General features: G+C 37.9%; 1 protein-coding gene across 1 annotated transcript in view; it reads right to left on the reverse strand.

The window, feature by feature from the left end:
• Window positions 1–592: 592 nt before the first annotated feature.
• The window catches only part of LOC134527683 (magnesium-dependent phosphatase 1-like), a 32,374-nt gene continuing 8,163 nt past the window's right edge, over window positions 593–24,803 (reverse strand). The window contains exons 2-4 of the mRNA XM_063360588.1: window positions 17,307–17,364; window positions 7,664–7,882; window positions 593–4,494 (exon numbers count right to left, since the gene is read on the reverse strand). Of these exons, the coding sequence (XP_063216658.1) occupies window positions 4,320–4,494; window positions 7,664–7,882; window positions 17,307–17,364 (452 nt within the window). The 3' untranslated portion in view covers window positions 593–4,319. The remainder of the gene's footprint in view (window positions 4,495–7,663; window positions 7,883–17,306; window positions 17,365–24,803) is intronic.

The following is a 24,803-nucleotide window of genomic DNA, read 5'->3' on the forward strand; positions in this document are numbered from 1 at the left end:
TCAAATTAACTTGACTTGTTATGACATCACAAAGACTGACACTAGCACAGCCACGGTTATCTGCTGAATCGTTAAATAGTACCATTTTGCATATAGGACTAGTTTTAAAATTATTCGGATGTTTGGTAGAATTAGACAATTAGGACAGAGCCTGGCGGAAACTTAAACCTTAGACATTTCAATCCCAGCGAGTTCTGAAAATCTTAAAGGATGCTCTAAAAATGTTATGAAGTCAAATTAGTTTATTTTAAAATTACTATTAACATCTTGTGAACAGAAAAAGACACAACCACTAATCAAACCAGGGTCAGGCCTACTGGATGAAATTCTGACCAATATATAGAACCTAAGAACTTTATATACACTATTTGGGACATAATTCCCCCCCCCCCCCCCCCCTTTTCCATTTGCTAGCAATATTTAAAAAAAAAATTATTTTGTTGCGCAACTCAATAAATGCCTAAGCCATAGCCATAGGACACAGAGTTGCAAACATATGAGATAAGCAAACATGAGGAACATATGATCAATCCTGCACAAATTAAATATTTATCAATTAGGTATCAGGAAAAACATTCTTCAATACAAGGCATTGTTAAAACCATAAAACTTTAATCAATAACATTTCACAAACATATAAATAAATCTCATATCACAAAAGACTAGAGATGATCTTTGTCCGCACACTTTACGGAGCATACATAGAAGACGGCCAGGACACAAGTATCCTTAATGCTCGGCTTCACTTTCCATAGTGAATTTTTAGTTTTTCTCTAATTATAGGTTTTTATGAAGAAATATATTTTGTAACCATGACTATCTTACCATTTCAGATGCATTACTCAGCTTTAAATAAATACCCAGAACATGAACTTCTGGCGAGTGAAAATGACATGACATAACTTAACGGGCAAAAATTTTATTTATGAATATTTGCCCAACTTTTACTAAACAGGGTCCCCACACTCTTACTTCAGCTGTTTTTCTGTCCAATTTAACATATATTCCTTGCCTAATCTGTCCACCTGACAAAGTAATAGCTATACTAAAATACAAATTACTATAAAAACAAAATATGTTTATGCAAAATGACTACAAAATGTTTTCCTGAACAATATACATTTTGCACTGTTATCATTTTGGTCAGAACTACGTAACCAAAACTGCCAGTATGATAAAAATAACAAATACAGTAGACTCCAGATTACCACGGATAACTGAAAAACACGATTTAAGCAATGACTAAAAAAATTTTAAAATAAAATTTTTTCATCTCAATTAGACAAATGCTGTATAAGGTTGAACATGATTCATATGTGTACACTCTAGTACCTCGGCAAATTTTCTGGCTTGATTCACAACAAACATTATGAAAATACCCCGATAAACACGCACAGTACGTAATAGGTACTAAAGTGTTAGACGTAATTAATTCACACAAAATGTTGCAGTACATATCACTAAAACATAGCTGTATTTTACATCAACACCACAGTTATACAGCAGTAAAAATGACCTTCAACGACATCTGCTTCTTGGATTCATTTTCCTCTTACGAATATATATTGGAAAGAATTCTCCATAAAACCATTTTGTCCATAAGGAGGCTATCTTCATCCGTGTCCAGGTAGTCGAGAAGACCTTCGGCATAACTGTGCGTGAGAATTGGCGATACTTTTACAGGCTGTTCACCTTCACTATCACTTCCAGTTTCTCCCTCATTCTCTTCCCCTTTGATTTTCTGAATGATATTATCTATTTTTCAATAAAATACCTTTATGCATTAATTATTATTGACGATAACAATAACCTCTAAAATGAACAAAATAATATACATTAATTAAAATCATAGAACTCCTATATGATCTATATAACTGTTCTGCACTTCACTCATTGAGTCATTGACCATTAATTAAAATTAACCATTGTCAAGATTTTTGCATTTTTCTGGCAGATGATTGCGGCACCTGTCGCTCACTACAAGTGAGTATTGGGAGAATGATCTCTCACTGTCCACATTACTGATAGGCAACCATATTGCCTTCAAACATCCTGAAGCAAAATCACTATGGTCAGCCTTCAATGAGCACAACAGATTCACCATGTCTACTTCAGAACAATCTGGCCTCCCTAGATCTTCAACGATTGTGTTTCTCATGGCATGAAAACCTTCTAAAAAGGTTTGCAGGGCAAGTTGTTTGATAAAAGGTATGTTGTTCATATCCTCCTGAAGCTGTTTGTTTTCTGAGATTGGTTTCATAATGTTTCTGGGATTAAGCAGAACACTTATGCTCAAAAACATTTTTGCAGCAGAATCATTTTTCCTCAAATCTTGAAGTTTGGAATGTGCCTTCACTGCTGCTGCTTTAAGTGATGACAGTTCCTCAGCTTGCTTAACTGCAGACAACTGCTCAAGCAAAACCATACAAGGGCTGAACTGCTCTATTTTTCCAGTGCTTAGCAACTGTAGTTTTGTCTCTATATCATTTAGTTTACAGCAAGAAAAGTTATCAGCTCTTCAATTGGCTTGCAGTATTCTGAAACAAATTTAGCCTCAACTATGATTTGTAGCAGTTCTGCAGAGCTCCTCTCCTTTAGCCAAGTAATACTGCTGTTGTCATAGTCTGATGAATTACCAGATGATGCAAAGAACTCAATGTCGTCATCAAAATAGCTGCAAATGTAAACTACTGATCGGAACCACGAATTCCACCTTGTTAAAACTGGCTCAGGGAACACCTTTACTTTTCCACTGGACATTCCATACTTTTCTGATATGTAAGATTAGTGGTGTTTCCTTTTCCTGTTGTTCAAAAATGCCTTCTTGATCTTTGCCACTGTTTTGTGTAACAGTGTTAGTGAAGTCTGCCAAGTGTTGCCCACTAAGTGCATCTTGTGGGCCCAGTATTGCAAATGAACTGCATGTTCCAGTAGACCAGACAGATTATTGAAACATTTTGTCATATAAGGAGCAGAATCACTCACTATGGCCTTAACTGAATCAAATCCAATTCCATACTTTACTAGGGTATCCAAAATTGCTTTTAAACATGTTGCATAGTTTGCAGCATCAAGTACTGTGGAAGCAACTAGCTTTGTGGTCTGGTTACTGGCTGGTTCCAATTTCTTAAAGATGTTGAAAACACATCTTCCACCTTTGTCAGTTGTTTCATCACAAAGGACACAAATATCTTTACCTTCAAACTCACTCTTAATGTCATTTTCAGTTTTTTCGCCTAATTTGGGGATATATGTTCTATGAATGGAACTAGCGGAAGGAATATCCCCACCTCCCTTAACATTTTTGTTTATCCAGTCACGGAATTTACTGTCGTCTAACTTTTCAAGTGGTATGTTTGCCAAAATAAATGCTTCTGTGGTTTCCAAAATGAAATTTTCCCTGTCATATTTCATCTTTCCAACTATAGCTACCTCTTCCAGTGTTGCAAGGCGTTTGTTGCTGGTTGCAACTGTTGCCCTGAAACTACACAGGCCAGTTACCTATTACTCATGTGAGTCACAGAACAGCCGTGCCGTGCCGTGCCGATGCCAGCCTGAGCGCGGTTCACAAGGGCACATGGAACACAAGCGTGTATGGCTTACAGGGGGTTCATTTATAATTTGCTCTAACAGTTTCAAAGTTCCATGCTAAAACTTACCAACTATGTACGTACTATGTTTGACAGCATTTTTCGTCTTGAATAACAATATAAAATGCTCTAAAACATCAATATATCACCAAAATTAAAAATAAAATATAGTTAAAAATATATTATGTTTATGGTTTATGAAAGTGAAATATGGCATGGTTAACCCACAAACTGGATAACCAGCGCCCGGAAAATCGGAGGTCTTCTGTAATTGGTTTAATTTTGACTTTATGATACATGTTTGAATGTGATTAAGCTAAAGACTATAGTTTTTTGAGTCTGCTTTCAATTAATAAACAGATTTTTGTATCCTTTATGTTTAATTAAAGTTTGTAAAAAATCTTATACGGATTACAAACCACACATGAAATTATAATTAAATTTAATTTTAAGACATGATAATGTAGGAAATTACAGATATTTTTGTACTTAGTACTAAAAATTTCCCCTGTTTTTTCATAGTTTTTAAGACACCTATTCAATTCTTTGAGTTTTCTCAGTTTTGGAGAGATACCCTTTTTAAGGGAAACCTGTTAATGGCAGATAACATGTAGCTCATGTCTAACGGCAAAATTAGCTACAAAATTCCACATGTAATGTTTAACCCAATATGGCATGTTAAGCCGAACATTGTTTAGCTCATGGGCATACTACAAGGGCATTGCCGCATCATCTCTTCACTCCCTCGCTGAACTGCTTCAGTCCCTTCTCCACGACCTTCTTCGAGACCCCATTGTGGACCAGCACAGACACCACACCTTGCTCTGCTAGATCTCTGATGTTCCGCGCCTCGTCGTCGAAGAACACCATCTCGCTGAACGGCACCCCGGAGTCCTTCCTGATCCTGAGGGTCAGAGGAGAACACCATCTCACAAAACTAAACACCAGAATCCTTTCTGATCTTGAGGATCAGAGAAGAATATCATCTCGCTGAACTGCACTTCTGAGTCCTTCCTGATCCTGAGGGTCAAAGAACACCATCTTGCTGAACAGCACTCCGGAGTCATTCCTGATCCTGAGGGTCTGAAAAGCATTTGAACATAAATGCACTTTAAATGCACATCTCTCAGCCACTGGAGTGGTGCAAAATGCACTGGAAATTCTAATTCATGCCCTATTGTTCATGCCTATAAATTTTCAGGGTTACTTTTCCAGATATATGTTCATCAAAAAAATTATTTGTTTCGGCATTCCCTGCCAAAAATTAAATTTATGCCCTGTTGTTCGCGAACAACTTATATAGGTAGTTTCAGTTCTTAAATCTTGAAAATAAATTTTGTGTATTCATTATAATGAGTTGATTAATGTAAGATATATAAAAAATTAAAGTTTAAATTAATTTTGGTTTTTATAGAAACATGCAAATAATCTGATGGACTTAACAACTAAATTAAACTAAGTACATTATACATACAAATATAGATTTTTTATTGTGCAATAGGAACTGCTAAACAATGTACCAGTAATAAATATTAAATATATACATAACTTCTCATTGTTAATGGGTTATGATGAGCCTAATGTACACCGTTTTGCAACGATAGTCCAAAAGTGTACTTTTACTTGACAAAGTTAACTCTCATACGTTAATGAATGATAAAATCAATCAAAAAATCTGAGTTCCTGGCGAATTCAAATAACAATTACTCAACCGAACCAACAAAAATAACTATCTTAACAACCTAATGTACTAAACACCAAACCAATATTACGTCTTTAAAATGAACAAATGGTTTAAAATTGTATCTGATTAAAAGGTAAACTGTTAAATACATCTTACGTGTTCGAAGAATGAATACAACTAGTATTCTACCTCGGGTTCAACATGATGTCCTTGTGGTATCGGCTATGGTAAACTGAAAATGCCCCTCCGATGTTTACTATCAGGTGGGAAAAACTCAGCAAACTGACATTGTTCGCCCTTATATCCTGGATTTGGACCTCGGAACGACAACTTGTAGACTGTGGTACATTTACTTCCTTTGGTTTGCCTTTCTTGGTAGTCCCTTCATGATTAATCGTTATTTCAAAATATTAACGACACTCTTCTTCATATGAGTATTCTTCAACACATCTCGTGCTGGATAAAATTAGTTGATTTCCTGGTTATAATGGCTAAATACTTCTATAACAGTCATTTAGCCATACTATCGAAGAAACATGCAGTTATTGTTGAAAATGTTCATTTTAACTCAACGAAATGGACCCGTCGCCAATGTAGGTCGATTCTTGTGAAGCATCAATTTTATTGTAAACTCCTTTCTATATTGATTTGTTCTGAAATAAATTTACTGTCAGCTTTTCTAAATCACTTATTCACAAGTCTAGATTTTTATTTAGTAGCACCTTTTATGTGCTAGCTTATTATAGACGTTTAATAAATCCTTTTAATCTTCAAATTCAACTAACTTTAAAGAAATATTTCTACTTCAGTCCTATTTAATGTTCCAAACAAAACATAAGAAAGATAAATAAAAAACACAGCAATTTTAGTATTTATAAAAACATAGATTATTTGAACTCAATATCAGTTTGCTGTTATTCCAAAGACTATGAATAATTTTTAGACATCAAATCATTAAGAACGAAAATCAAACCATGAAGAACGAAAATCAAACTAAATTAAATCATGACATAAATTTCCATAGACACCTATTACAAAATTATCTTACACTATTTATATGTTACTATGGTGGACAAGTGCTATTCTCTACACCTGGTTTGGCCATTTTTGAATACTAGTCTCAGTTGAAAAAATTCTCCAACACTGAAATTATAAAATATTAGTAATTAAATTTATTTAATGAACAAAAACTATAGTCATTTAACACATCACAACATGAAAATTAATGTAATATGCAATACAAAAACATTGAGATAAAGTTACAAAACCTCTAGTTATTTTTACACAACTGACATGTCCATTTGTTACATTGAAAGTTATATGATTGTGATGTAGGGCGATAACGATTTACATTATCACAACATTAATTAATTAAACTTCAGTTTACTTCAAAGCCTACCTACATAAACATATTGTAACAAGATGACGAATCATATAACTTTCCGTGCAAATGTACATTGCAGAAACAATATTAATGGTATATCAGATAAAGTGTTACCAACTATTGACATGATAAAGTTTACACTAAAACAATCATTAGCCATTATAAAACCAACATTTATTAGCTAAAAAATATACTGTATGAAAATTTAATAAACAGAAACCAGAAATCATCAACGATAAGGATAATAAACTGCAATTTATATTAAGAAAAGTGGGATGACGCATGGTAGAACATTCTGAATTCACTGGGCTCTGGCGTCAGCTTCTAAAAGCATTTGTCCGAGTGTCACAAACGTAAATATAAATGGTGTTGGGATTTAGATTACGCTTTCATCTGCGGATGCTGACTCTCCCATGGCATCTTTTATCTTAAAAATAAATATTCCTATTGCAATCCATAGCCATCAAATATATTTTCCATATTAAAGTTAATTGCACACATACATAGCCAATGACTTTGTTAATTGACAATAATTAAAGTATGGACAAAGAACAGCGAATTTCCCGAGGGGTGAATAAATTCCTGGGCATTTCTCACATTTTTTCCCAAAGAATAATATTCCTGGATAATTCCAGGTTTACCTGGATTTCCCGACCAATCTTCAACCAGCAGGAGTAAAACTCTCATGACCTGCTTTTAGTTTGGTCTGGTTTATTTAGTGAGCAAGTTTGTATGAAATAAAATAAATATATACTAACCTTAAATATAAAAAAAATTAAAATTTGGGCTCAAGAGAAGGGACTATAGCACCTATCCTCTTCCTTGGAGCTACATTTGGCTGTGAAATCATTTATCAGGAGTCAAGGCGGAGTGTGTCAACTTTTGGGGATATATTTTCGAGACCTGTTATAATTTCTTTTGAATGACTTCATCACTGTAGAAGGTTGCTTTGCCGAATGAGTTGGGCTCCAGCGTAACTGCGGCCAGCGCAGCCCGATGACTTACTTGGTGAAGTGAGTGACTTTGCGGCCGGGGTAGATCTCTTTGAACTGGAAGTACTTGTCCCAGCCGAACAGGTCGAGCAGCTGGTTGGCTCCTGCGATCTCGCCCGTCCTCGAAGCGACACCCAGGAGGTAGCCGCCCGCAGACAGAAGCCTGAGCACCTCCGGCACCTCTGCGTAGTGTTTGACTTCCTGCCCCTGAGAGTCGACCACCTTCGAGCCCCTGAAGCCATTGCACACGAGGGGAAATAACGTAAACAGGTGTCTGTGGCTGGGAGGTATTAGTCTGTGGAGTGGGTGTCTGCTTTTAAGTTGGTCACTTTGATTAGCAATTGGCAAGCAAAACAAGCCATATCTGTGTGAAGGCAAAAGACAGGTTTATAAACTACTAGCTAATAACCCACAGCTTCCTTCAAACAAATAAAAAATTTCATAAAAATTGGTCAGGAGTTTTTGCGTGATGCTCCAACAGAAAAACAGATATATGCACTGACTGTTTACAGTTTTATAATACTATAGATGCAAGAAATGCAAGAGCGCAAGGATGTAACTAATGCAAGAAATTAATAGTTGTTTACAAAGCGCAGAAGTCACAAGCCATCCTCAACTCTACAACTTGGAATTGTAAAACAGCAAAAAGCAAACTTCTTTTTTTCACACATTTTTAGGACAAATATCATTGCTGGTTTTTACTGCTTGTCACATAGAAACCACAAAAATGAACAAGAAATATGAATACACAAATACACTAAAACCAGCCAAAATCAGTCAGGGTCAAATGTAAAATGAATAGACAGCACAGTGAATTACATCACAACTGTTTTGTCTAAATCAGCATCGTTGTGGGGCCCAGAATATGTTTAGTTTCAGTTTGCCTGTGCAAAAGCTGTGTTAACCAGAGTACCTGTTTTGGTATTATCATTGGGTTCATCTAATTGTTGCTGTGTTGTCCTAGGTTGTTATTTGTCTGCTTTTTCTGTTCTTGTTACTACTGTCATGTCATTGTGTGCCCACTGAATTTGTGTGTCGTTTATCTTTTCTAGTTCCTTCCACAAAATTCTCTGAACCATCCATTCATTTAACATTTGATAATGGCTGATTTTTGCTTGTTTTTCCTGTGTATATGTGCATCCATTTTTCTTGTCCAGTCTCGTGGTTTCTCTATGACATACAGTGAAAACCAGCAATGACGTATGTCTATAAACATTTTTAAAATCAATCTCCCCCATTGCATTCAAAGAACTAATTTCATCTGGATTTTTCTGATGATAAAGATTTTTTTTTCAAGACGTGATATATTTTTAACAGTTTGATTCAAAAAGGTCACTTGCTTTCATATGTGATAGTTCAATAAAAAGAAAACTTTATACAACTGATAAATGGAAAATTGTAGCTTTTTGTGTACACAATGTCTACAGCTGTATAAGTTTCAGAACTCTCCACTAAAAGTACGGAAGGTAGAACTGCAAAAAAGTTTAAAGTTGGTCAAAGCTTATGCTGATTTTTTGCATCTTGCATACTTTATAAACGTTTGTTAGAAACTTTTTGCAGCTTGTGCTTCTTGAAAATGTTTGAAAACCCAGCCTAATGCTGGAAGTTTGTTTAACAGCTTGAAAGGAACTCGCTAAAAAGAATAGTAAAAATGTCATTATGCAGTAAGCATTGCTAAATAAATATGTTAAGAACATATTAGCAAGGAATGAGCATTAACTTCATTACAATCTGAAACATGTTTTGCTATTGGGATGGTGAAGGGGGTGGGGATAATTTTTATTTCAACTTAAATTATTAACATTGCAAAGACTGGACAAACCACTTTTCTTGACTATTTACTTCCATGGTCCTTGGGAAATTTTTTGGCCTTTCCCACACACCAGAAAATCATTACTGTTGGTAGCTACTGCTGTCTAAATTGAAATAAAACAATACAACATAGCTATCTACAACTATCCACTAGTAAATCATACTTTTGAACTGCTCTCTAAAGGAGAGCCAAGATTTTACTGTCATAATGCAAAAAGAGAGGTAGGGAGGTAAGTTTAATTTTGATGCTAAAAACCAAGCAAGATGCAAACTGAATTGCTAGATATTTTAATTTCAGATAGAGTTCGAAGAGAGACTATTGCAAATTATTTCCGTGGTTCAACTTCTGGAAAATATCAACCTACTTTTTTTATTTCTTGGTCCCTAGAATACAAAACCAACTTCAATTAAAAAAATGTATTTACTTCCAGACTGATACACACAATATAAAGATGGGAAATATGGGTCAAAATACACAAGGAGGTAGAAATGGGGAAGGTTTTTTAAAACCTGAAAAATAACAGTTACCCCCTTACTATGAATAATATCGCATTTATTTAAAATTATTATACCTCCTGTAAGTAGTACCAAAAACTTATGTTTAGAAGTTTTATTGATAACACTGCTTAATGTAAAAATTATTTACTAATAACAAATGTTAAATTAAAAAAAAAATTTAGTCTATTTAGTACATACATTTTGGTACAACATGCTAAATAATTTACATTCATTGAATTTATTAAAAGATTACATTTTTGACGTGACGTCTAATAAATCGATGAACGCCGGCTGCACGCACGAAAAAGTGTCCCGTAACGCACATTGTCCCACTACGATGTGTGCCGTTACGCTCATTGTCTTCCGCGGCAACCAGGCACTCATTAATACATATTTTCCTTTGTTTATCACGAGGGGCGTTATTATTAATGAATTATAAATAAAATTTTGTGCCCGGGGCCACAATTGCATATCATTTTGAGCACTGGAAGACATAAAAACGTAAAATATTCTCAATGAATTTTAATCTCGGCCCCAGCGCACCAAGAGCGTCTGGGTTGGAGATTACGGCCGAAATTCTTTCTTAAACTTACTAATACTTATTTTATTAACTGCAAGGGCATTTTTATTAAATTCTACGTTTAATTTCACGACGAACAAACTTCGTTGTTAAATGTGTAATTGCGAAACAGCGTAAAACATTCTCTACAATCTTGAAGTTAGTATAAACATGGCGGCCGACTAGCAGCCGACAATATATTTTTAATTTCCCGCCTATCACTATAAGAAATAAACATGGCGGACTACAACGTTTTTAAAACTTCCACAACACAAAACAAAATTTTTATAAGCATATATACAACATCTGAAATTATTATTTCCAAAATGGCCTCGTGGCCGTGCTGTTAGCATCGCTGACTACCAATCCAAAGGTTGACGGATCGAATCCCCGCCGCCTCGAGACCTCCCATTTTTGTACTTGTACAAATAAATACGGCACGCGCGACACTACAAAAGTAATAAACATATTTGAATTAATGAGTGCAAATAAAAGTAAATTTATCAATTAAATTGTAGATTTCATTTCACTCCTTTGTATCCATACAAAATAGTGATAATTCAATAAAAATTATTCAATTTTATTCATAAAAGTATGCAGAGGTAGATTTAATCATACAAAAGACAGAAAAATTTAAAAAAAAAAAAATAAAAAAATATTTCCTCAAAGAATAACATATTTTTAATGCCTAGCTGGTTTGGTTGCAAAAACCTATTACGGCTCAGTCTCAGGCCGAATTGGATATTTCATTTTCTTCTGGATCAATCATTTCATCAATGTTTTGTTATGACATTGTCACGTTAAACTATCGTCCGTAAACCGACTTTACAGACAACCAATTTTTTTGTTTGAGATTTGCATAGTTTGTTAACACCTGCTGTGTTGATTGATTGGAGGGGTCCAAGAAGTGATTGGGACTGATCACACCAATGTTTTTTTTTTGACACCCAGTCAACTCATACTGTGGAATACTGACGAGTTAATTTTTACAGTTTTCCTTTTTTTAAACATTTTCTTAATTTATATGTTTACTCTGAATTATCTATATTTTTTTAGTGTTTTTGTAATTTTTTTATGACTACTATATTGAAATATAGATATTAATAGTTAATGAGAATTTTAAAAGGAAAAGTGTTTTTTACAGCTTGAAAAGAATGTATTTTCTAGGGGTATGTTATGTTTACATTATAGAGGTTTCAGTGTAAATGGTATACAGAACTTATTCCTGTGAAATAAGTTGTGTAAGTTGTGGAGTTAAAAGCTACAGAATAATTGTGAACATCAAGGACCATATAGATATCAGGCATCATTTTGTTAGGGAGCATGTCCAAGACAAAACTATTGATGTTAATTATTTATCAACAGTTGACATGATTAACAGACATCTTGACAAAGCCCCTAACAAGAGAAAAACATAACCACTTCATCAATATGTAGGTCTTAAATGATGCCTTGTGTTTATTATCAAAGCTCGTTTATTGTTTGATTGTTCCTATAATGAGTGTATTTTTTTTATATATCATGAATTGAAAGTTTTTTTTTTTTGGTACCTACTGTCAAACAATTTAAGGGGAAGTGTTGGTTTGTAAATTGTTTAAACATTAACTTGACTCTTGTGGTGTATCCCCACTCCTGTTTTTTTTTTTTTTTTTTCCATGTATCCTGTTAGTGTGTGTATTCATGGCCATTGCTGTTTGTGTGATGTTTATCATGTGTAGCAAAAGAAAATCAGTACTTATTGACCAACACATTATTATCTAAACTGCATGTACCCAACATATACCACAGAAATAAAAGAGAGTTGAGTTGTGTTTGAGTGTTGGCAAAAGATTTATGGAGATTTTGACCAGTGGTTGTGTCAGATACTAAAAAAGAGTAGAATGGTATCAAAGTTTTATAAGTGTATATTCAAAGTGTGGAGAGATTGGCTAAGTTATAAGTGTAAAGTTGTATCATGCTGGAAGCATAAGTCTTTGTGGTTATCGTTGTTGTGAGGCAAGGAGGTTAATTGTAAATGCATTTTTCTGCAGAGGTTTTTTTTTGCAAGGGTGTTAGGATTACTTCTTCTTGTCCGTTCCCCCCTCCCCCCCACTCATGATCATAAATTTTCGCAGTTGTTAAGGAAGTTTTTGCAGTTGCAATTGAAGTTGAAGTTATTGATTGGGTTTTAATGATGTTCTTTGTAGACCAGCAAGGTTCAGTTTGAAGAAGGCAAGTGTGGAAATTAGTAGTATTATGCATTGATAAAACAAAGATTATGTTGGGTATTGGCACAGTTGCTTGGAGTTGACTTTGGTAATAAGTGTGTTTATTTTGAACCCATAGCATTAAAAAAAAATTGAAAGTATAAAAGGAGTTACATTTTGGATTGTGTTTTTGAGTGGCCAGTAACAGAAGTTCAAGTTAAATATGCAAAGTTGGTTTAGTGTAATACTGTATGCATTTAGATTCTTATAATGGTTTTGACATTTTTTATACAATGTTTCTCTCTCTTGCTTTTGCCTGTTTATTTTAACTTTTCAATTAAATACATATTATATTCATTAAATTGAAAAGTTGGAGGAGTAATGTAGTAACCTAGGTTACTGCCCTCCCCACTGTTAAATACTTTAATTAACAATTTATTATGTTGTCTTATATTCAGCACTATGGTTAGTTTGCTGTACCTTGTATGATTATAATTTACATTTTTTCATGGTTTTTAAGTCACCTACTCTGATGAATTGCTTACTTTGTATTGAATAAACTCATAGGCTTTATTTTTACCTGTTTGTGTTAGTATATATATATGTTTTTATATGTTATGCGTTGTTGCAGTGGCTTAGCGTGCCATCTCGGCGCCTGGGGCGGGAAACCCATTTTGCCGCCCCCATTCTATAGGTGCTTAATTAAAATTAAATTTCACATGCAATAGGTACCTTTTATTGAAGTTAAAATAGGATGAGCGGTTTTACAAGCGGATTCTACGGGCCTTATGAGCAGCGAAGTCAGAAATAACTTTGTCAAAATCAATATTAGCAGCCAATTCTTGTTCAATCGACAATATAGTCAAGTTTGATAGTCTATCGGAGTTATGTTCTTATATATTTTTAACGTCTTTTTGGTAATTATATTTAATTTTCGGAGCTCCGAAGTATATGATCAAATTATAATTTTTCGGGGGAATTGTTAAAGTATTTTTTTAGTATTATTATATAGCTATTTTTATAAGTAGTAATAGGGTATGTATTTTATGATGGATGCACCGATTTGTAATGAAACGATTTTATGATATATATATATATATATATATATATATATATTAAATGTTGTCATATAAATTTTGTGTCTTTTTAACTTGCTGCCTCCTCTCACTGTTCGCAACCTTATTAGTATTTTTTAAGCCTGCTATTAGTTTGGGTTTTAATATTTTTTTTTGGGTTTACCTGCGCTCGCGGTACGGGGAAATATATGAGTTTTACTGTGTCCCGGTTTGCGGAAGTTGTTTGGTTTGCCCTGGGTTAAGGTCAAACTTTACAGTACAATGCGTAGTACTAAATTCAATGAGTGCGAAAGAGAGGCATCGACACGGGCCGACGCGTGAAACAAAAGATTTTGTATGAGTAATGAACATAATAAGGAGTGCCGCTCAACTCGGCTCGCGCGCGCCGGGCGGTGCGGCGTGATGCGATGTTGCTGTTCGTATGTAAACAAACAAACGTTATAAAGAGCTCTGTCAGTGATTTCGCAGTTTTTCTTTTAAATAAATATTAAAAAATAGTTGGTGCGCAAAATTTTAGATAAAAATGGAACATTATAGTGTGTCTGACACATGTAATGAATGAATCATAGATCAGATCTCAACCCGCTTCACCGGCGACCCGCCCCCGCGGGCTGCCGCCCGGGGCGGGCCGCCCCCTCCGCCCCACCCACGCTACGCCACTGCGTTGTTGTCATATAATATTTAAGGGTTGCTTAGTTTGTAATTGGGTGCTAATGCAATTTTCGTTATTTTCTTTGTTCTTGCATTGGTTTTTTGTTTGAAGGCAAGCTGATGCAATAGTTTGGCCTCTGCGTAAGTATGAGAAAGAAAGACAAAAGCTCAGTAACTGTGAGAAAGAACTTTGGAATGTGTTAGGCAACTGAAGCCAGGCCCCCACATTGGCTGATATTTTTTAGAGTAATTTTTTTGATTGGTTAAAAGTGATGTCACCAAACCATGTGATTTTTTCCTTGGGGTAATTTGTCGGAAACACCTCTGAGCGAGGTGCATGAAATTGTATCCTGCTAATGTTTTGTAAGGGCTGTGTTGTGATTTGCTGAAGAGGCCACGCACCTGCTTTTTCCTTTGGGCAGATGCGGCGCCATTCCCTCTTTTATTTAGTTAGCATCTGTACTAGGTACCAAGAGGTTGCGGTTGGGCGAGGGCCCAAAAATAACATAAATATAATTATGCGAGTTAGAGAGAATTTTTCGGCTGTGGTCTGGGCGCCACCATCTATAGTCAACCTTTTTTTTAATAGTTTTGGACTTTTTATGTCGATTTTTCAGACCACAGTCGTCTGTAATAGCCCACAAGGATCAACTGAACTTCGTCTTTGTTCTGAGGACCGAGTCCTTCGGCTTGTACTATGAGTTTACTGAAGGGGGGCCACTCTAACAGAAATGGTAAACACCAGACAATGGATTTATTGAGTTCCTGAAATTTTTTGTTTTTACAATCCTGTATAATTGGAACAGAAATATATTTAGAATTATTACCCCAATCATGTTTATTTCTCCAGAAGCATCTTTTTGATTTTACAATATGCAACGTGCTGAGTACTTATGGTATTTCACACAATATACGAGATTGTACCGACTGTTGGAAAAATTATTATTTATTTTGCAGAAATAATACATATGTCATAAGATTTTTTTAGTTTTTTATTCTATATCTAAAATAACAAATATCTTCAGTGCATTTAAGATGATTAAAATAATGAATTAGTAGTTTCATTAATTGTAGACCTATATGATATATTGAAAATTGTAAATAGTAGCTCTAGTAACAAAGTAAGGGTTAATCTCAAATTCAAAAGTTGTCTTGCTGTATAAAATTGTTTCCTTCTGGTTTGGTATGCTGTTTAAAACCACAAATGAAACAATACTTTCTTGTGCAATTAACATCATATTGAGAACAGTCATTTGGATGGATTATTTTTGTGTAAGTATGTTGGGAGTTTCGGTTTAGTTTTGTGCAGGATGTTCCCCGGAAGTGTGATTGAGTTGAGCAATTTAATTTATTATAGTTAGTAGCTGGTACTGCTGGTAATTTTGTCATCATTTTCTAGGTTAGGTTTCACACATATCACATGTCAGTAATTGTTGGAAAGTGAATGAATGATTAGATAAGGTCAGCAAAATTAACGAAACTACCGAAATTGTTTTATGTAGCTAACCTAACCTAAAAAAAACCTTTAAAACAATTGAACAGTATTTTTTGTGTTGTTAATCTAACTTTACCTCCCGAACGTTAAAACGGTTAATTACATGTAAATTACTTGAAATATTGAAATTTACTTCACACATTGCATCTACAAGTACTAAAAGAGTTGTTATGAGCAAGAATAATAGGTACAGACAAATTCAAATAAGTGTCATTTTGTTGGGATTGGTACAAGTGGGCAGGACCCCCCGACCTCTGCAATCTCGGAAAAATTGAGACGAAAGAGGTTATCTAAAAAATATCAATGTTACAGGATAACACCAGTCACCAGATTAACTCAGAGTGACGTTTCTATGGTGGCGAGTACAGATGAGCCTTATCAGCTCCAGAGACATTCCACATAAAAATTAGACGCATGAAGTGGGAATGATGAGACTGCACAAACGACTGGGAACAAGATCTCCCTTTGCCCTTTGTCTCAAGAGGGTGATAAAATCTTGCTGTTGAAAGATCAGGGTTCAAAACTCCATCCTGTTTTTTAAACTCTGAAGACTCAGGTTCTCTCATGTAAATTATTTTTATAAGCTTCATGTCTCGTCCACAAACATGTTACAGACAGACACATGCCATAGATGTGGTTCAGGGAAATTGGAAAAGTAATCGGCTACAGCTTGTTGCAAGGAACCATCTGAGCATCTGCCCGGAAAGATTTAAGAAAAACACAGAAATCCAAAATCAGGATGAGTGGACTTCGATTTGAACCAGAGTTCTTATGAATGCAAGCCCAACTGCGCCAGCTAGCACCATTCTCATGCATTAGGAAAAAAAAAACATTTCCAGTGAAATTAATTAGAGTTCTGTACAGTACTTTCAGGTAAGAGTTGAAGTTGTGGTCGACCTGGTGCATGACAAATGCTGCATAAGTTCGAAGTTCAGAGCGTGATGAGACCATGAGTGGATTGTAAGGGGAGTGGAGGCAAACAGAAAGAAGGGATGGTATAGAATTAAGCGGGGCAAGGAACTAAGGAAAAAAGGTTAAAGGTGTGGGAGAGTGAAGTAGAGGGAGAACACCTTGCCACTGGGTGGAAGCCCCATTGCGGGTGTAAATCTAATATATTCATGGTGTCCAGCAAAACCCACAAACCGAACACCATGACTTCTCGAAATCTTTTAGGATGATTTTTCATCGACCAGAACTTTATAATTACCGTTTTAATCCATACACAAATTTTGCTTCTCATTTTGCCAGTAGTTACTAATCAGACAGCTCAGTATAATCACATTGATAAACAATCCCTATGGATTAATTAATTAAAACCAACAAATTTTACATGCAGTTGCATATATATACATATATTAGTTATTATTTTTTCAACTCACTTCATTTTGAACGGTGGTGAAACATGGGTGTCGACCCAAAATGGCCAGAGCGTGTAATCTGAAACATGTTAATTCACACAGTTAGCACCGAATAGGACTGGTAACCTGTGTCGTTACGTAAAAAAATATGAACATAAACATTCAATTTAAAAGATTTACCTACAAACTGTATTCTGGTATTCATCTGAGTATTGCCAATTACAGACATTAAGTTAGCTGCACTCAACTGAAATGATTGGAAACTGAGGACTTGCACAGTTATACACCCAAGGCTTAATAATTAGCAGTTTTCATTTACGATTCTGCCAAACATACATACTGACCATGGTCAAGGGCTATTACACATCCAGCTTAGGACAAATTACACCACTTACTTCATCATCATAATATTTTTCCGTTGCCAACTGTTGAAAAAACTTAAATTTCTGAGAGCATTTCCCTTGTAAAATTAGATTAGTATGACAATCATGTAAGCTATGGACTTATAAATTCATTAAAATCAATTTCTTTGCACTCTGGAATTTATTTAAACATTTTCAGAGTAACCATGTGTAATTAATTACACTTCTATGGCTGGAATCACAACAGCCCGTCACCTCCATCCCTTCTTTGATCACATGACTTATAGCCAATTGGATGGCCCACAAAATTCTATCCAGCTGTCCGCCAAAAGCTGGACAAGCTCTAACTTTTTATGGATGGACAGATGGATATCTATGGTTTGGTTGTTCCAGTCAATTGTTACTATAATAAAAGCCTATGGAGTTTGTATTCGTTCGTTCAGATGTTTTTCGTAGTATGTAACAGTTTTGTGTTAAAACTCATTTCCAAACAATTTGACTGAATTTTTCCAAATATTTTCTATTACGAACACAAAATAAATAACAAACATCATATAAATCTCTGAGAGAAAAAAATGGATTGTTGGTTGATAGACAAATGAAGTCATGATGGCTAGACGTGTGGTGTTAATGGTCGAATAAGTGACGGACGGGCAATGTCAGATGGCGGCAATGTGCTATTGTAATTCCAGGCAGTTTCCTAACTTCTGATGGACTAACTGTATTTTTTGGTCCTCTGATACGCTGCACGTCACGTGATCAATGAACAAATGATGGATGGCTGGAAGTGACGGACTATTGTAATTCTGGCTTTACCTAACAATGCTGGGATCACAAACGCATGACGGAGGCGATGTGTTGGGCACAAATAATTATATAACCAATCACGTTTGACTAATTTGTGAAAGTGCTACATTTTAAATGGCAGATGCATCAAACTTCCTGACTAGAAATATTTTCTATTTCCATTGTGACACTGGAGTTACGTTACTTTAAAGATTATCAGAACTTTGTTTTCAAAATAACATTAGACTAATGGATTGGAAATACTATTACTATTCGTGTATTATGATTTTTTAAAACAAAATTTATCTGTGCAATCTCTGCAATGTGTTCGTGCAAATGGTTCTTTCCAATTGAATATTAAATTTATATTAAACATATTTATCTCAAACAAGTCAATTTAATACAATTCTGCATACATTGATGGCTGTCGTATGTTTGGTGTTTTGAAATTGCAAGAAACAATTTTGATTTAATTGTTTATCTTTGCTGTGAGGGTGAAAGCAACATGCAGGGTGTCTACCAAATCTAGTAAATGAAATTCCCTGATTTTTCCAGGTTTTCCAGGTCTAAAACTGAATTTTTCCAGGTTTTCTTTAACACAATTACGACATTCCACGAAACTGAAAAAACTGCATAACAATACATTGACGGGTTTCAAAGTATTTCAACTTACTTAAATTAGTAAAAAAATTACCTTCTTCCAGACGTGGCCAAAGGGACTCAATTGATGGCAAATAAAACATGCTGCTACAAATATTTCACACAATTACTTTTACAAAAAACATTAGTAAAAGGAAGCTCCCGTCAATTTCGCAGTGACTCAACTTTTGCGTCTATTGCACTTGCTTCAGATCGAGCCAAATCCAACACTCGAGCCTTCTTCAACTGCAATGCCTTGATCTCCTCTTCAACTCTTCTTTTTTCTGCCTTCTTGTCTGCAGCTTCCATTTCTTTTTGTTTTGTTTGCAGGGCTTCCTTACGCCTACAACTAGCATTTCTTACATACTGTAACATGGACTTGGTGATTATCAACATGCTCTACACCTCCAGAACGTTGAACAAAGTCGTACACTTGACTTTGTGCAGTCAGTGTTTCTTCCTGCAAGTTTTCAGTCAGCAGATTAGAATTCACTGAAAATCCTCTTTCCAATGATGCATTTCCATGGGAAAGTACCAACATCATCCTCACAAACTTTAGAAGGCCTGTTTTAGCAGCTACTGTATGTGCCTTAAGAATGAGCATCCACAGTGCTTCAGAATCTTGCGAGGAACATACCAACTGATATGATCACTCAATGTAATCAGCTTCTTGTCCTGATAGCCACCTGTTTAAAAGACAACATTCTAAACTGTACTTCACACGCTGTTTCCTCACACCCGAATTTAAAGCCGCAGACGGACATAAGCAGGAAATTCCCTTGGTATGTTTGTACTTCAGGGGAATTTTGTCTTGAAGTTTTTTTACCATAACCTTTGGACAAGTCCTAACATCATTTTTCAGTAACAGGACAGACTTTTCTGGTACTTTCTCTTTTTTGATGCATGGCGTACTGCATAACCCAACTTGATATAGTTAGCAGTCAATAGATTTTCCTGGTTATCTACATCCAATCGAGATACATTGCGTTTGTCCCTAAAGCTCTTCAGTACCTCTGGTTTCACAAACTTTCCTGCCAAAGTTAATAAAATGTCTACCAGTGAATCATAGAGAAAAAGTGCCTTGGGTGCTTCACTTTGGAACATTGTAAGAAACAATTCCAGATCTGATGCTAAAGAGTGGAAGAATGTCAATTTTACTTCTAGAAGACTATCTTCATGAGCACTTTTCACTACATTGAAAGAGACAGATGAAATAGAAACTTCACTAACAAATTTCTTTGGGTGGGGTAACGTTTTCATGGCACGCTCAGCAACTGCAGTATTTTCTAACCATCTGATTGCACAAAATTTCTTGGGAAAAAGCTCTGATCCAGTTATTCTAATGTAATCTGCCCTCCATGCAGGTACATGCTTAAACAAAAAGTAACTGTGCCTCAAAAAACTAACAACGTCCCATTGTGTAGCAGAAATTCCAGTTTTGAAAGCACCATGGACCGTATGAAGCCCACAGCTACCAATTTCTAGCAATTATGGTGAATCTTCACCAAAAGTGTCTGTGATACGTATTTTCGAAGCTAACAAAATTGCCCAGTTTACGATGGGAGCATCCATAGATACTTAAAATTAAATGCACCTGCCCGTATAATCCGAATGTGGGAAGCATATGCCACAGCACGTCACGTCAGCAGGATAACAGACCAGCTTGAACCAGTTTGTATCATGTGATTTGACGCCACTTCCAAATCCGAAAATGGACGTGGGAACTGTTCATTATTTGCCATTCAAAAATAAAAATGGGAGGGGATACACTTGATGCTACGTTAATGCAACCTGATCAAGAAACAAAAAAAAAAAAATTGCCAACTACAACCTACCAAACAAAAAACCCTGATTTTTCCCTGATTATTACCTGATTACAATATTCCCTGATTTTTCCAGGTTTTCCAGGGTCGGTAGACACCCTGAACATGTTTACATAAACACATTATTTTGCTTTTGCACTGCATCCTTTGCATCTCGCTATGGTTATTTCAGCATCACCGGGCAGACTCAAGTCCCATTCTACAATGACATGGAATCGGAGACGGATCATCTAAATAGAGTCTGATCGAAGGAACGAAGTATCTACAATGGCACGCAACCGGACCCGTACCCGTACAGATTAGCTAGACAATGCTTAGCTTTCGTTTACATTACTCCATGCAACCAAGTATTTGGCAGCAGTAGTAGCTATGTTTGTTTACAATTTAAATACGCAAAAAATTGTTTCAAATACAAACATATCTTGTGTTCTTTCATTACTTTGTGGTTTGTTTTTAATAATATGAAAATCTTGACCATGTTTTGTTCTCAGATCTCCGATCTTTTTAAAAATTAAATTAAATTTTTGTAACTGTGAAGTTCAATCTCATTGGTTGCAATTTTTTATAGTTCCATGCACTGTTGAAGTGACAGACACATAGCTTGTTTCCATGTCATTGTATATCAGGCGTACAGGCTGGGCTACATTCGCAACAGCACGCGCACAGCTCAGATGCATGGAAGTTGAATGCCCACGTTGAAACTATATTGGAAAACAATACATGAACAGAAAAACAGCACATGCACGGCACACAAAGTTTTCAAACTCTTAACCTTTCTTTGTGATGTGCGCTGATTTCTATTTGCGGCCAATCAGCATAAACTACGTCAGCGGCATAGAATTACTGATATGTTCTGATAAGTGCATTTTAAAGAGAATGAACCTAATTCAAATATGTATTTATTTACAAGAAAATTCTTCATTTTTTATTATTCCTAAACATTTAACATATTATTCCTAACAGAATTTAGGCAAAAAAACTGCTTCTGTAAATAAATAATAATTGACAAAATTCAAACTGTTGTGTTGTGTGTGCAAATGTAACTCCAACTTCTGCCTATGCACGTGCAACTGTCCTATTTATATGTTGATTGTGTGCTACTGCGAAATAAGCTGTCCTAACATTTGTAATAGTCTGTAAATTGATTTAAAACACTTGCAAATGGGTGTTCACCTGGTGGCAAGAAGTCCTCCCCTTTTCTCGCTCTCCTCAGGTCCCTTAATTCTCTCACCCCCAGCATTCATTCCTCCAGCCCATTCCACTCCCTCCCTGTCCTCACTAGGAAGGCTGTGCCATACTCTTTCCATTTGCCTCCATCTCCTCTGAAGCTTCCACCCGTGATCACTACACCTTCTGTGTACTCTAGTTCCCAACTGCTTATCACCTTGAACAGTGTGATCTTCCTTTCCACCCTCCTCCCCTATACAGCTTCCCACCCCAACTCAATCATCTCCGACAAACTATGCATTTCCTCCTCTTGCCCATCCCTTCTTCACATACCCATCACCCCCTCAGTCCTCCACACTGCACCTTCTCCAGTTCCCTCCCCTCAGTCACTAGGCAGTCACAGCCATATAGTACATCACTGGCCTGACTCAGGGCTTACACAACTCTTCAAACCCCACACTATTGAAAAAATCAAGACTGCCAACCTTTAAGAATTAGGTAAATATGGCCCCGGAGCAGTGGAGTTGGACAGTGAGTACAACGCGTACGGCCGCGGTCCCGAGTCCTCGACACCGGGCTCGAGCTCCTCCCAGCCCTGATTATCGCGGAACTCACTCATACGGTCCGGATTCCGGGACAGCTCGTCGGCCAGCTGATTCTCCCGTCCCGGGACGTGTTCGACTATGAACGAGAATTCCTGAATCAGCATGGCCCAGCGTGTGAACTTGGACTTCCGGCCCTGAGCGGAGTCCAGCCAGCGGAGGCACTGGCTGTCGGATCTCAGCGTGAATGAGCGCCCCTCGACGTGGTGCCGGTAGCGCTGCAGGGCCCAGACCACTGCAAGGCACTCCTGCTCATTCACGTGACACCTCCACTCAGCCTGGCCAAACTTTGCGCTGGCGTACTCGATCACACATCTCACTCCGTCGTCGTCCACCTGGTATAAGACAGCACCCATCCCCTCCTGACTCGCATCTGTCTGGACGAAGATAAGACGGTCGGGGACCGGTCCTTAACCTGGCGCAGAGCCTTGTCCACGGCGGGTGTCCACCGGAACTTGGTCTTCGGCGACAGCAGATCCGTCATCGGGGCCGTGACCGTGGCGAAGTCAGGGATGAAGGACAGCAGCCAGTTAAGCAGGCCCAGAAGCTTCTGGAGCTGCTTCCTGGTCCTCGGCACCCCCTTACCCTCGATAAGCTCCAGCTGCTTGGGGCGGGGACGGCACCCCTCCGCCGTCACTATGTGCCCCAGGAACTCAATCTCTGTGGTCCCGATGTGACATTTTTTGGGAGCGCAAGTCAGTCCATGTCCGACCATCCTCTCCAGGACCAGTGCCAGGTGGTGCGCGTGGTCCTCCCACGTCCTGAACCAGATGATGACATCGTCGAAATAGGCACTGGCGAATACGCAAATGTACCCATCCACAACACGCACCATCAGGGCCTGGAACGTGGCAAGAGCGTCCATAAGTCAAAAAGACATGGCGCAGAACTGGTATCGCCGATCGTCCGGCGCCGTGAACGCCATTTTGGGATGGTCAGCGGGGAATACCGGCACCTGCCAGTAACCCGACTTCAGGTCAAGAGTCGTGAAAATGGTCGCGTCCCCCAGTCTGGCCAAAGTGTCCGTAATGTTGATTTGCGGGGGCGGGGCGGGAATAGTCAGTCTGTTTATCGCTTTTAAGTGTACACAAAAGCATAACTCCCGTCCCTTTTGGTGGCTAACACCACCCTCGAGTTGTAGGGAGAGGTATGTACTGGGTTCTATCACCCAGTCGCGCAACATTTCGTTTCCCGGGATCTGAATGGCCTCGCGCTCTCGGGGCCCGAACCCGTGCATCTTCTCAAAAGGCAGGCAGTGCGGTACCATGGGTATCCGGTGTTCTGTCATAGTCGTGCGTCTTAACCGGTCCGCAGCCGTGAATACCTGAGGTTGGGATGCGAGGACACTGTTGATGGCGTCGACATGCTCTGCTGGGACGTTGTGCCTGAGGTTCTCCAGGCGGATGACCAACTGAGGAGGACTAGGAGTCTGGCGTACGTCGTACATGGTCCAACGACCACGTGTGCCGAAGAGCATCCGCCCAGCTCGTACCTCCACGGCTGCGTCGACCTCGTACAGCCACGATGCTCCCAGGATCAGTCCCTCGTGCAGGTCACTGGCGTCCCTGGTGGCCAGCTGCCCTAGCTCCGGACACGGGGTCACCGCCTCCTCCGCCACCAGATGTGTTGCGATGTATGACCAGCTGGCAGCGGTGTCCACCAAGGCCAGCATCTCCCGCCCATCGGTGCGGATGAGTATCTGCAGCAGCTCCGGCTACTCGGTTCCAACCCGTCCCAGATGTGCAGCTGCCTGGTCCCCCTCGTCCCCAGCCTCCGGGCCGTCCGGGTGTGGGGGACCCAAGGAGAACTAGCCTGACTGCTCTGGAGTCTGCGCGCCGTCATTCTGGTAGCCCACCCCGCCGGCGACAGGCCGATTGAGTGGCCGGTCCGGTTCTGGGATGACTGCTGTCGGGGTCACCGGAGTCGTGCTGGCACCCCACTGTCCCAACGGCGAACCGGGCACGGGAACATCTGACTTGCAGCGTGTCCGACTCTTGCCGCCACCCGACGGCAAACGTGACGTTGAAGGTCTTGGCGCGGGTGGTGGTAGAAGAGTCCTCTCGGTTACTGGATCTGCTGGTACTTGATTTATCGGGAGGCGGTGCCCAGCTGTCTGTCCGCCCCGTCTCCGCGTTTCCC

This window comes from Bacillus rossius, chromosome 1 (genome assembly GCF_032445375.1).
Source record: "Bacillus rossius redtenbacheri isolate Brsri chromosome 1, Brsri_v3, whole genome shotgun sequence".
NCBI classification, from domain to species: Eukaryota; Metazoa; Arthropoda; class Insecta; order Phasmatodea; family Bacillidae; genus Bacillus; species Bacillus rossius.